Source organism: Cystoisospora suis (assembly GCF_002600585.1).
Source record: "Cystoisospora suis strain Wien I chromosome Unknown contig_2377, whole genome shotgun sequence".
In the NCBI taxonomy this organism is placed as follows: domain Eukaryota; phylum Apicomplexa; class Conoidasida; order Eucoccidiorida; family Sarcocystidae; genus Cystoisospora; species Cystoisospora suis.
The window spans coordinates 18,963-32,438 of NW_027155176.1; the positions used below are offsets into that span (position 1 = coordinate 18,963).

General features: G+C 47.5%; 1 protein-coding gene across 1 annotated transcript; it reads right to left on the reverse strand.

Moving 5' to 3' along the window:
* Positions 1-567: 567 nt before the first annotated feature.
* Positions 568-13,424, reverse strand: CSUI_004956 (uncharacterized protein). The gene is made up of 7 exons (XM_068065137.1): positions 12,296-13,424; positions 10,928-11,891; positions 9,805-9,836; positions 8,841-8,904; positions 8,047-8,222; positions 6,036-7,495; positions 568-5,687 (listed from the first exon to the last, which is right to left on the reverse strand). The coding sequence occupies exons 1-7, from the start codon at positions 12,356-12,358 to the stop codon at positions 866-868; spliced, it is 7,581 nt and encodes a 2,526-aa protein (XP_067922886.1). The 5' UTR covers positions 12,359-13,424; the 3' UTR covers positions 568-865.
* Between the last annotated feature and the right edge of the window lie 52 nt (positions 13,425-13,476).

Genomic DNA, 13,476 nt, shown 5'->3' on the forward strand with positions numbered 1-13,476 from the left:
CTGTGCCTTCCGGTAACTGCGAGGTCCCGACAAATAATCCCAGAAGAGTAGTGTTTAGGGTGCAATGAACCGAAAATGATGCTGGCTCCGGAATTGAACGTATGCGAAGGGAGCCGATCAGATCACAAGCGTCTACGTTCACGTGCAGACAAACGTGTCCGCGTTTACCCAAGTGAACCTGCCTTGCGAAGCTGGACGGTGACGGTGCGATACTTCGACACTTACATGCGTAAACGCGTACACATCTACATTCTCACGTAATCTACGTAAATGAGAGGACTGCAACACACAACTGTGCTCGACGGAAGACACCGAAGCGACCCCCTGTCGGGGCTTCTTTGTCCCTCTGCTGGTTCAGCGCCGCAACTCCTGCTACGAGGATAGAACCGGAGTATAAAAACAAGCTTGCTGGCAGCCACGTGGACATCGTCCTACCCGTTCGCGGTGATAGACGGGAGAGGATTGGCTGAACTGCACGTGTTGACGGACACCCTCAGTACAGCAGACAAATTATGACAGGTTTGAGTACACGAGCTGGGGTTCGACTCTGGTCCTCTGGTACTCCCTCTACGGGTTTCTTCAGTCGGACTTTAGTTGATGAAATTCATTCACAAGAACAACGTGGCTCACTATGGGTAGGCACACAGAGCCCCCATGCAATGAGTGCCACTCACGCCGAAACGACAACGATTCCAAACACATTTTTAGTTGACCACGCTGAACACGGACACAAGATTCTCTCGAGTCTTTCCCCAGGTAAAATTTGTGCCCCTTCGCCATTCATCAGGCAGCCTGTTCATCGCCGCCTGCCTTAGTGGAAGCGTGATAGGCCGAGACGCGTAACATTCCACCATCACAACCACCATCAGAGACCTAAAGTTATTTTCTCTCGGAGATATTGTGGTAGTCCAAAATGGATCCTCGGTCTCTCGAAATAACCAGACAAATCTACGCACTCTGCGTAACGGGGTCTCCTACAGCCCGTAGTCTCTATTCTCCGGACTGTTGTTCTTCCCAGCTCGCGGTCAGCGTCTTCAGGCGAACGACCGCGTGACTGAGAGCGCGATGACTGTGTTGGCCTATCCTCCTTTGGCGCAAAACGAGCTTTCCACGTTCGTGTGGGTTTGGGGCTGACATCCCTATCATCTTTTTTTGTCAGCCTCTCACATGCTGCAGACCCTTCACCATTCACCGTACAGCCCTTGGACTGTGTCTTCGGAGTTCTTGGCCCTCTTTCTAGTAAGCTGGTGGAAGCACCGCACGATTCCTCAGTTCTTCTTCGGGTGTAACTGGATGTGCTTTCCTTGTCCCGGCTTCGGTGAGCTCCGTCTCCTGCGAGCTTGCCTGACCCTTTTTTCAGAAAAGGTTTTTTCTGTGACTTCTTTGTTTCGTCCTCCGCGTCCTTCTCGACACAAGGAGGCAGACAAGGGACTTCATCCCAAGTACGCGGCTGGCTTTTAGAAATGGAGCTACGACCAAGGAACATCCCTATTCCAAGGAGATTGTCACTGAATAAGCTCTCACGGCTTGTATACCGGGCGACAGGAGCAGAAATACTCCCACCAGAGAAAGGCGATTTCGGACCACTGCTCCCCGAAGGGTCATCCCCTCTCCGATGCATTCCTACTTCTGAACATGACACACTTGGGGAACGAGGCTCGGAAACTTGCGACAGTGACTGCATGCCCCACGTACCACTGCCGTGACTTCGTGTTCTTTCCTTTCCGTGCCGAGATAATGAAGACTGACTCGGCGAAACAGACCTCGGCGTCGATAACCGTGAACCACCCTCTATACTGCCGCTCAGTCCCCTACTGCTGCTCGGACTCGAAATCCTTTCCTGCGATGAAAAACCTTGCATCAGTACCCTTCTCGGCCCATGCCGTATACTCGCCGGATCGCTGTTGCTTATTGTTGCTTGTCCGAGAGAATCTCGAAGCACACTACGAGACCGGTTCCGTAGAGATGAAGTGTCTTGCCTAAAAATGCTTCTTCCTCGAGGTGATGCAGTACCTTCAGAGTTCTGCAGTCGATCGTACCGCCCTCCACCTACTCCACAACCGCGTCTCAGGAAGGGCTGACGGGGACGGTGCTGAAACTGCTCGGCTGGTGTCCCACTACGATCTTCTGTCTCATCTTCACTATGATTTGTCGGAGAGCTCTTCTCTGTTGGGTCTTTTGTACTTCCTATTTCTTCAGCTTCATTCATGCCCGTTGCACCGTTATTTCTTTCCCCCCTTTCCAACGATGTGGTATCATCTGGTGTTCCGTTCATGGTTTTTTCGCTGTCTTCTGCAAGTACGGCATTTTCTCGTGGACTACCATGCTCTTTCGCCCCCTCTGAGGGAGGAACACTCGTCCTCTGTTGCACCAAGCAACGGCTTTTGCCGCATGAAGTTGAGCCAGTATTTTGGACAGTACTCGCTTGCCCTTCTTCTTTCATAGTAGATACGCCATCAGATTGCTTCGAGGTACCTCGACATGCCGGAATGACTTCGTCATCCCAAGGGAAACTTGACGGTCGAGGTGATGGTGTAGCTGATGACAGAGGAGAGAAGAGAGTTCGAAGACGAGGCCGCTTCTTGTAAAGAAGGTACCGATGATGAAACTCGGACGAATCTGTTGTAATTCCTGTGAAGCGCGTCGTCGTAGGTTCCCCCGTGTCGCCAGAGAACAGTCTTCTCAGTGTATGACCATCTTGACGGGGAGAAATCCTCGTTACGTTGTCTTCTTGTTTCGATGGATGCAGTACTCGGATGTCTGGAACAGACAGTGGCGAATACTGAGATCCATGTCGCCTAGGTATAGACGGTGATCCTACATGTACATCGTCTTCGCCTCGTATACCAACAAGATGATGGTTTGATGATAGCTCCACAGAAGAATCGCCGCTCCATCCTCCAGATCTTCCCTCCCAACCAGCATCAAACAACGGGTCTTTTCTTGAAATCTCTCTCTCGAACTCCGGTCTGAATATGGGCGGTACCGCGCCATCTCCATAGGAAGAGAGTTCTTGTACCTCTTCATCATATGAAGTGATTTTCATCCCTCCTCCCTTTCTGTGACGTCCTACTGACATGTCTCCTTCATCCTTTATTCTCCTTTGTCCTTGTAGTTCCACATCTGGGACATCCTCAGAAGGCAGCAGTCCACAATCACTTGAAATAGAACAGATAGAGCCGCGTGGTCGTCTCCCAGTGAAAGACGCGGTATCAGAGAGACTCACGCTGCTCGTCGTTACAGGTTCTGATCCACCTGTAGTCGTGCTCAGTTCATCATGATTCTGAGATGCCGCGGATGAATCGAATCCATTCTTTATAATCCTCATCATCCTCCCCTCAGCCGCCAAGACATTGTCCTCCCTTACCAGATCAATACAAGATACCCCATCACAGTCCTTTTGACTTCCCCTGTGAAGACAGGCAACATTATAACCTTGTTGTAATCGATGCTTCGATTGTCTTCTCAGATATCGTCTTGACTTATCCTGTCCTAGACCAGTGTCTGGAGGACATGATGCATATGAACGGACAGAAGATACTGAGCTTCGTCGAACCCTCCTTTCTACGTCGATGTTGCTCCATGTATCCTCGCAGATGGTCGCAAAACTTCTTCGTCGTCTCACAGGTTTATTTCCGATTTGGTGTGCTGACAAAAATGGATTCCAAGAGCTTCCCTTCGCTTCTTCGTCATTTTCTACTTTTCCGCTATGGCCACCCTCGCTAGCAAGGAATCGGTCGCCTTCGGTATGGTCTTTCTCCCTCCATTTCGTTTCTTCTCTTTCTTTCTCCCACTCACATTCTTTTTTCCTTCTGAGGATCTTCTGTAGATCGCATGCAATCAATGTTTTCGTGCCTTCTTCCGATTCTACGGAAGACGACGGACTTCCCTCCATCGTGTCTTCATCCTCTTTCTCCACTTCACCTCTTTCGCCCTCTAATCCATAACCAAAAGTGGGTAGTCTTTCTCTTCTATCAGCGGCTTTCTCCTCTCTAGAAAGAATAAATCCATTTGATACAGCTTCCGTACGGGAAAACGTCCCACACTCTTCATCATCTCCCTCTTCATAACCACTCTCCTTTATTCCATCAAATCCACTCTCTCTCTTCCTCTCGCCATCTCTAATCTTTGAATGCCCTGCTGTCTCGTCTTCTATGCAACCGAATGTCGGTAATGACGTGCAGTCTATTTGCTTGATTGATGTATCTTCTTTTTCCCCGAGAGAGAAGGAAGCTCTCTTCTTTACACGGTGACCGAGAATGATTTCACTTCCCCCTAGAATCGTAGACCTTCCTGAGGATGGAGAATGTCCTTTTCTAGATAGCATCCACTGTTCTCTATCTTGTTCTGAGTTGCAGGGCATACCGTTGGTTAAGCTTCCATTTGTATAAGAGCTACAGCACTTTTTTTCATCGTGTGAAGAAGACAACAATGTACACCCCTGACTCCTGTCCAGGTCTATCGTTCCATCTATACCACCGTCAACCGAGAAACCTGAGAAGGGAGGGGACGGACTACGACTTTGAGATCGAGCTCCAAGTAACCCAACAAAACAGGCTTGTTGTGAAGGGAAAGAAGCGACTTCATTACATGGATTTTGCTGGGGAGACAAGAGCGAGGCCTTTGCTAGGTCTTCCTTTGACCCAATAGACCCTTTTCCTCTTAGAGATTTGGCTCTATCTCCCTTAGGCGACATCAACGACACCTGTTCTCTCATACCCAAGTTCTTACCTTCCCGAGACTTGAGGCTTTGACAAGCCTCATTTCTTCTCAGTTCACTGGTATGGCCTTCATCTCCTCTTGGTCGGCTATGACTTGTTTGTGGATTTACAGCACTATGTTGAGGGCTTTCATGAAATCGGCTGGAGTTTCTCTGTCCAAAGAATTCAATAACATCCGGAAGACTTTCGCCTTGTCCTCCCGATAAGATTCTCCCACTTGTTCTCTCGACTTCAACAGCGACTTCACTACCTCGAAGCTTCTGCTGTATTTTCACCCACTTCTGAACTGGACAGGCTAACTTGACTGCGTCGACATCATCACTATGATCCACACCTCCAGGGCGACTCGCCCCCGTAGTAGGAGTAGTCGTCTTAGAGGGAGACGACGTACCAGAAGGTATAGGAGAAGTTCCTTTTGGTGGAAGGGTCTCTTTCGTTTTTCCTCCCGTGGTTGAAAGACCCGGAGGGGCTTTTTGTGCTGTTTTCATGGGGAGCTGCTTCTTTGGAATCTGTTTCCCTTTTGAAGACACATCGCCTACCACCCCATTCTTTGCTCCGAGAAGTATCTTATCATCCTTGGCTTGATAAGGTAGTTTGTCTTCATAGAGAGGTAGAAGATCTCCAAGCATACGATCCATCTCATTGTTCCTACGGACTTGAAATTCTGCTCTTTCCATAGGGGCGTTCACATCATCTTCATCCACTTCAGCAAGCTCTGGATAGTCTTTATCTGAGTCTCTAGGTATATCTCGGATATCCAGTTGAAGATTCACATCACGTATAGTAGTAGTGGTAGTAGGGACTCTATCTCTTCCTCTTGATCTCATCTGACGTACTCCTCTATGTCTTCGACCACCTCGCATACCAACAACGCCCCCGCTTGGCGTACGGACGTGGCGTGGAAGTGTAGGGGGGGCAATCTTATCAAACTCGTCGTCTTCATCAGGAAGCATGCGAAAATCCCGACTGAAACGACAAGACATCGCAACATATCAAACATGCCCGACAAACCCATATGCATGTATGTATGTAGGAACATGTATATATATACGTAAAATGTGCACACATGCGCGTGACCAACTACATATTATACATACTGTAGAACATCACAATCTCTTCTTATCCTACACACACGTGCACCCCGAAATGCATACATCACAATAGACATACTGAAAGTTCGACGTCATCTCCCTACACATATTCACTCAAGCCTTCGTTGCTTCACATGCGGAAACTCTTCTTCGTATCGCAAAATCCATGCACACCCCTGCAACACAACGAACCATTGAGACATCCAACATCATTCGAGCTTACCTAGCGTATTGTTTCCGTGTCTCATCTGTCCTAGCAGCTCTATCAAAGCGCACCCAGGCCCGGCGACCCCCTCTACATGTTCCCATAGGGCCAGGTTGTCTGAAAGGGTTGCTTTCTACGGCATCTTCAAGAACTTCTTTCGCCTCAACGAATTGGCTATATTCCTCCTGGATTTCTTTCTTTATTTCCTCCTGTTTCGCTCTCACATCTTCTTCATTCCATGGAGGTTTTGTGGTTTCGCGTTTCTTAGACTTTTCAGCATAAGCTTGTTGTCTACGCGCTTGTTGTTCTACCCACATTTGATGAGCTTTCCAAGCTTCTTCATACTGCTTGATCCATTCCTTCATCATTGTCTCCCTTGCTTGTTCTCCGGCTTCATCTGCCACTTCTCTCCATACATTATCCGGCTGAGGTAATGCATGCAACATCGGTATCGCCGTTATAAAACCTCCTTGCTTTTTCCCTGAGCCCCCCGAAGAGAAATGAAAATGATGGGGACTTCCTGATGTATCTCCAGCAGCAGGTGATGAAGAAGATTCTCCTTGTGTCTCCTCTTGACCAGCATTCGGGATAGAATGCTGCACGAAGAACTCTTCAAAGCCTGGAACGAAGAAAGTTAAGGCCTCATTCACAAGACAATCCACTGGATCCGCATCCTCTTCATCCGTAGAACCTCCTGTATCTAAACTACCGTCTCCTTTGTATTTCTTATCTAAAGGGGTATGAATGACTAGTGATGGAGGTGAATCGACATCTGGTAACCCTTCCTCTGTTGGGTCAGGTGTTTGGTGCATCGACATCATCATTCCCCCTCTCCAGCTTCCTGTCACACCGTCTCCTTGTCCTTCTTCTCCTGGGCTCCCCGTGAAAGCAAATGAAGCTGGATGACAAGGGAAATAAGTCCATGGTGGGTAGTTCGAGAGTTGTTGTAAAGAAGGAGGTTTTATCGTCGAAGCAATTTCATCTTCTTCATCATCTTCATCATTCTTTGCAAGTCGATATTCTTCATCTTCATCCGATGCAATTCCATCCCGACCTAACCGGGGGAGTCGACGACGTGGAAATTCACATACAACATTCATATAAGCATTATATCTTCTTCTCATCTCAGCTAAAGCTTCTTGTTGCCTCAACTTCTCTTGCATGGCCCTTTCACTCTGAATGGCTTCTTGCTTTTGCTTACTTTTCAGAGTCTTATCCTTCTTGCTGTCCTTCTTCCTCCTCAGAGACTCCCATCCTGAGACTGCCTGGCCTTCACCCTCTCCCCCCACACCACTCACTGCGTGACTTAACGCTCCTGTCTTTAATTTAGATGAAGACACCCGAGGCGATGCTTCAGTAGAACTCTCTGAACTTGAAGATGATGTGCTATGGTCGCCAGAAAAGAAACGAATTCCCTTCTTGAAAGATTTCGCTCGCTTTAATGCGCTTGTCGGAGATGTCTTCGGTCTAGGCTCTACCTGAAGATATCATGCCCATCGAGACGTACACACACACACAACAAAGTTAACGGTAGTAGCACACTCATAATGTCTATCCTCTATTTCTATTAAAAAGGAAGAGACAATCTACGAACCTATCTATACATCCACAGACAACTCATTAATCTCTAGGAGAATCAGAAAAGACGGCTCTTATAAAAGAGCAAACGGAACATAAGGTCGCTCAACATACCTTCCAGTTTCAACTTCAGCGACTCTCTCTGTGTACAGTGAAACTATTTCAGACATGTTCTTTTCTAAATCTCCTAGAGGTCCTATTGTCCTGACAAACAAGTAACGAGAAGAAATGCCTATTAAAGCAACTGCGAACCCCTCAAAGTCAAGGAGGATGTTTCGCAGCGTCACATTCTCTCGGATGAAGAGATGTTTACGCGAAGACACACACGCCCTCGGATCTCTGTTTCTCCCTTTAACACGTTCGCCAAGTATCTAAGGTGTGAGAAACCTCCCCGAAAGATAAATGCTTTGTGAACAAAATGGTTATCATAGCTATAACAACACCACCATACCTTTGGCCGGGCAGGGGCAGCCGTGGGAGGGCCTGTCTGTACACCAATCTCCTTTTCACTTTTCTGCTTTCGAGGTGTGGCAGCCGAAGGAAGGGAATCATCCAGATAAACTTCCTTCGCAATCGCCTGCATGTGGGCTTGTTTAATGATTGACAGTTGAGGAGGACTGGGGGGTTCTGTGTCAAGAAGCACGTTTCAAGAAAAAAGCATAAGACACATTCGGTTATCCCTTCTGTCACGTCTTCTCTTCTTTCTTTTCATCGTGTCTCGCGAATACACTGAAGCTCTTTTGCATCATGTAGACATGGTTGACGTACATAGACCTCTCGAGTTATTGTCCACAAATATGGATAGATCTATGTATACACACTACATATTTGTATAGTATCTATCTACGTACATAGTTTTCGGTAACACTTCTTTCACACCTCCCTATACTGTCACCTTCCGAAGAACAAGAACATATCACTTTGGAAACCGTCGACCATCCTACACCTGAACTGAGATGGTTCTCGGCCCGGGAGGCTACCGAAGAGGGAAACATGGGAAGTCCCTGATTGAGCAACAGATGAAAAAGAGAGAGAGACACACTAGACAGATACTGTAAAGACGATACGGTGTATGTGCTAATCCTATCCATCAGTCTATGTGGTACTCTACAGATGTCTTTGGAAACGTCTATTGAGAAAAAGCACATGAAAACCTTTCGCTTGCATAAAGCAGAAGCAAACCAAGTGGCGACTGAATTCGACGAGAACTGTAAGAACCTTCTCAGTAGATAGAAAAAAACGTACCATCAGAGACCTGAACTACACCTCCTGTTAGCGGCACGACCTGTGGATTGATGTGCTTGTCGGTCTGCAAGCGAGGCAATGACAAGGAAGATCCTATAGAACCTTATCGACTCACATACGGCGTTGGAACTACATATGTGTATATGTGCAGTCCTATCTTGCATGATCTGTTTATAGTGAGAAAAAACTCCCGGAGCTCCAGAAAAACGACGAGGAAAGTAAAAGATTTGACGAGAGGAAAGAGAATTCTTCTTTTTATTCTTATGTAAGAAACAACACACATCCACCTTCACGCTTTGTAGTATGAACCGAGCGCTCAGCTGGGGAGTAGGTGAGTATGTGAAAAGGTATAATTTACGAGAGGAGAGCCCCCCCCCCACGATGAAGCATGGGTCGTGCTCGTGTATTCACTCTCGTCCAGTTGACTGCATATGAAAACGAATGATTCTCTCCTTCGCCTTGTATGCTGACTTGAAGACGAGCTGTGGTGGATGGCTGCTGCTACGAGAGACGCCGCCTCACACTGTTTAAGAAAGATGAGACGAGGAAGCAGTTCTGATCAAGTGCACAATCTCTCAGGTAAGCAGAGCGAAGCCGAGGTCCCAGATCCGATTTAATCGGGTGGTAGATGATCCATGAAGACGACCTGGGTCTTCAGTCGAGAAGAATGTAATGAAATGAATCACTCGTCATAGTCATCATCTACGTGTACATGCAGGTAGGCAGATATATGCCAAGGTTTATTTTACCCAACCGTGTATAAAGCTGAATAAACCCGCACACGGTATATATTTATATACATGCATGTACGGGAGGGTTCAAACGTGTAGATGAGTCCATACACACAGATAGATACCTAGCCAGTGAAGCTACATTCACACTTCCCTGCAACCGATGGGGACGCAAGATTGATGTCTAGTGCATGCACTGAACAAGAAAAAAAAAGATTTTCTTATCATCTTACGTGAGGCTTTCTCTCTCTCTCAATTGCCATGGCTGGAGGAAGACATATTACAGAATACAAACACACAGAAGACGAAAAGAACACAGACATACGTACACCTCAACATCATTCTTCTTTTCCATGTAAAATAGCAGACATTCGCTTCTTATCATTCCTGTGACTTTCAGAAGGAATCTTCCAGGAACGGAGAGTAAATACTGCATTCATCACCACATATCCGTACATAAGACAGGGACCAGACTACCTCATCCCCCCACCGAGAGATACTTCCCAAGCGCATCCTCTACACGCATGTTCATACATACATATCTGTACTGTTCGTATGCCAGCTGAACTGGCTATTTACGAAGGAATACAGCAACTTCTCTACTGATGGGATAACGCACATACGACGGGGAAAAAGAGAGACGTTCGTCGTCCCATCTCACAACTTGAAGACAAGGGTAAGAGGATTTCAAAGTATTGCCGGTCAGTCACAAACGCATGTATATACACAATCATTCTCATGAAGCCTGTTTCCCGTGCACCCGCCGTGAGAAAAGCTTTCTTTATTCACTAGACATCGACGAAGGCCGAGGCAGACCCTAGCCCGCTCTGCTGTAGGAATATGTGGCCTTCAGCACGCACGTAGATTCCCCGGAGGGCGTATAACACGACGCAGACAGAAAACTCGGTCTCAACAGGTCCCAGGAGATCCTGCCCTGACTGAAGAGAACGACATAGTCTACATAGATATATACATATATACATAGGCGGCCATTTTTGTTACACCTGAAGAACTCTGTGTGTGTGAAGGTGTATACCTTCCGGTCCTACAAGAAGAACTCGCCTATCTGCAGTTCTTTTCTTCCTCTACTTTCGCTATCAACCTTTATACATATATATCTGTAGAGAAGCAGTTAACCCTAAAGGACCCTTTCCTCTAGTGTTAGCTGCTTCTCTGTCTCTCTCTTTCTTCCACGAAGCGCGCCAAGTTCTTTTATACAGCAGGACTAATACCTGGACAAAGAGAATACATACATCTCTATGTTCCGTCGAGGCACACCAACAAATCCGTATACATGGACACCGTTCAAGACCACATAAGAAATGAATCCCTGCTGGGCCGTCATTCCGAGCTTACGTTGAAGAGAGAGACCTTGAAGGAGAGAAAGGAAGTTGGGGATTTCAGGTTGATGATCTGACCCAGTACTCTCACTCGACTGTCCTCCGAACAAGGCTGCTGCTCTTTTCTTCTTGAACCAAGTCGAGATGAGATGACGTGGATCTGATGGATTGAGTCCTGACTTTTCAGAGAACTTGAGGCCTGCCCCGAGAGATGGAAAGACACTTCCTCTTGCCCAGCCATCTTTATACTCACGGTTTTCAACTGGGTCCTGTAGTTTACGGAAGTCAGATAAAGGATTCCTCGATGGATTATGATGAACTAGAGTAGGCAACTCCTCTTCAGGTGGCCATGTATGCTTGATATCTGTGAAAGGTTCTTTTGCCTTCTTCAAGGACTTCATCGCCTCTTCAACTTCACGCTTCTCAGATGTCTCCGAATCGGCTATCTCCCCTGTTTCAAAGCCTAGCTGGACAGCCGGAGGACGCGTGAGGTACTCCGGTATAGAGACCTTTCTTGGTTCAAAGTCATCACCTTTTTGAAAATTCGTAACAACCGTGACACATTCTAACTGTCTTTCCATTTGTGACGTGACTCTTGAGACCCTCCCTCCCGCTAAACCTGAACTCTTCGTAAGTTTCGGTGGGATATAGTCATCTGGTCTTCCATCGAAGCGAGTTAGAAGCTTTGTATCATCCGCGGTAGTCGTTTGAGTTGCTAAAGGCTTCAATGGACCCGTATTAGGAACAGAAGAAGATGCTGAGGTGGATACAGTCGCAGGCCTCTTAGAAGAACCATAACCCGCTAGTGTTGCCCGAAGTCGTACTTGCGTTGCTACGTCGGATGATGCCGCAGACGAACCTGTGTCACCTGTTCGTACACCTGAGAGGGTTGGGAGGGCGCGACCCCGACTATGTAACACCACCTTCGACGAACATTGTAGAATATTATTGATCGACGATGTCGCATTGTCCCGGGTACTCTAAGGGAAAAGAAAACACCACAAACCAGGAAGTTGGGCTCGTTGTCATTTTTTTCTCCTATCAATCTTTCGATTTGAAATGTAGACATACACGGAATAGCACCAAGCTACCTGGCGGCTTTCTATACAGAAACGATCGTATTTTTGGAGCAGGTACAAGTTTCTCCCGTCACATATCTAACCTCCCCCCACCTCATGATCTAGACGTGCAGGCTATATCGCCATTTTATCGAACGGTTATAAGCACCTAAGAAAAGAGCGCACTCACAGTTTGCGTACTTGCAGATATAAGGATGTCTGGGAATCAAAGAGAAGAAGACTTGGGAAGGTGACGCACTTCTTGGGGAAAAAACAAATCCTAGGAAGTGAGACAATGAACAGTCCGCCCCGACAGTATAACCTACCTCGAAGTGGCGTCTCCATCGGGTAGACCCCGACCTTCTAATTGCTCCGTCTCCAGCGGACATCTTTCTTCACGAGAGGACTGCTGCTTGGTCGGATTCGCAAAAAAGATTACAAGACCGACGAAGAAAAAACACCGGCCATCAGTGACTACGGCCTAGCCATCTTTTGACAAGGAACCGGCACCGAGCTCGGTAGAGTAAGACGAAAAGAAAGATAGTTCAGGACTGAAGGAAAAAGCAGTTCTACGGGTCCACAGAGAAAGAAAGCGATTCAACATCCTTCTCTTGTGCTACCACTAACCAGCGGTCCTGTCACCACATGTTGTAACTTCAGCTGGAACCGCTTTCGCCGACAAAGGAAAAGCAGCCGAGCGTGTGGCGAACCAATACTGTCGGAGAAGAGGCGTTGAGACGTGCTGGGTAGAACAAACAACTGAAAAGTCAGAACGTATATAGGGCCCAAGCAACGGTGTGCCGAAGAATAAAGTGAAAGACGGGCACTTCGATGCAAAATTTGAGAGACATGGAAGAAAAAAACGCAGCAGCGAAGACTCATAATATATATCAAATGGTCTCCTTGTCTTTTTTCTATAAGAAAAAGCGGCATCTGTTCAAGTGCGAAAATGACTCCACGAAGGCAGTTCGGCAAGACACACGGCTGACAAAACCAGTGACAGCCAGCCGCACCTTGAGGTGAGCCGGGCCTCCTAGAAAGGATCGCGATCTTCCGCTCGTGAGAGAGGAGCCCAGCAGTGTTGCGGTATACTGAAAAATGGAAGCGAACTAAGGGCGAAAAAAGGGGAAATTTCAAGAGTTAGTACGTCCGTTGCCTTGGTCTTCTTGCATGCCCGAAGATGAGACACGGGGGACGAAGAGCTGGGGGGCTGCGCTCTTCGCGCCAGCCCGCAGCTGACTGCAGTGGGACGGGCGGGACTCATGTGCCCTTTTTCTGTCTACCTGTTCGCTGTTTTGCTGGCAGGCTGAAGAAAAACAGAACTGTTAGAAGTTAGGCTAGTACGTAGCTGTTCTTTCTCTTGCCGTCCGCTGCCTCCGTCCCTACCAAGTCTTTGTTGAGAGGGGTAGCCCGCCTCGTGCGAAAAAAATAGTTCAGACGGCAAGGAGCGATCCCTCTTGACCGCGTTACGGCGTTCATATCGAGCCAGTACGTAAAACGTATGAGT

What these genes read in the sequence shown, in the direction of transcription:
- CSUI_004956 (XM_068065137.1), bottom strand. Translation starts at nt 12,358, where the DNA reads ATGTCCGCTGGAGACGGAGCAATTAGAAGGTCGGGGTCTACCCGATGG. An exon ending in GATGGAGACGCCACTTCGAG is followed by an intron (nt 11,892 to 12,295) that starts GTAGGTTATACT and finishes CTTTTCCCTTAG; the next exon opens with AGTACCCGGGACAATGCGAC. An exon ending in CTGCCCCTGCCCGGCCAAAG is followed by an intron (nt 7,496 to 8,046) that starts GTATGGTGGTGT and finishes TGATATCTTCAG; the next exon opens with GTAGAGCCTAGACCGAAGAC.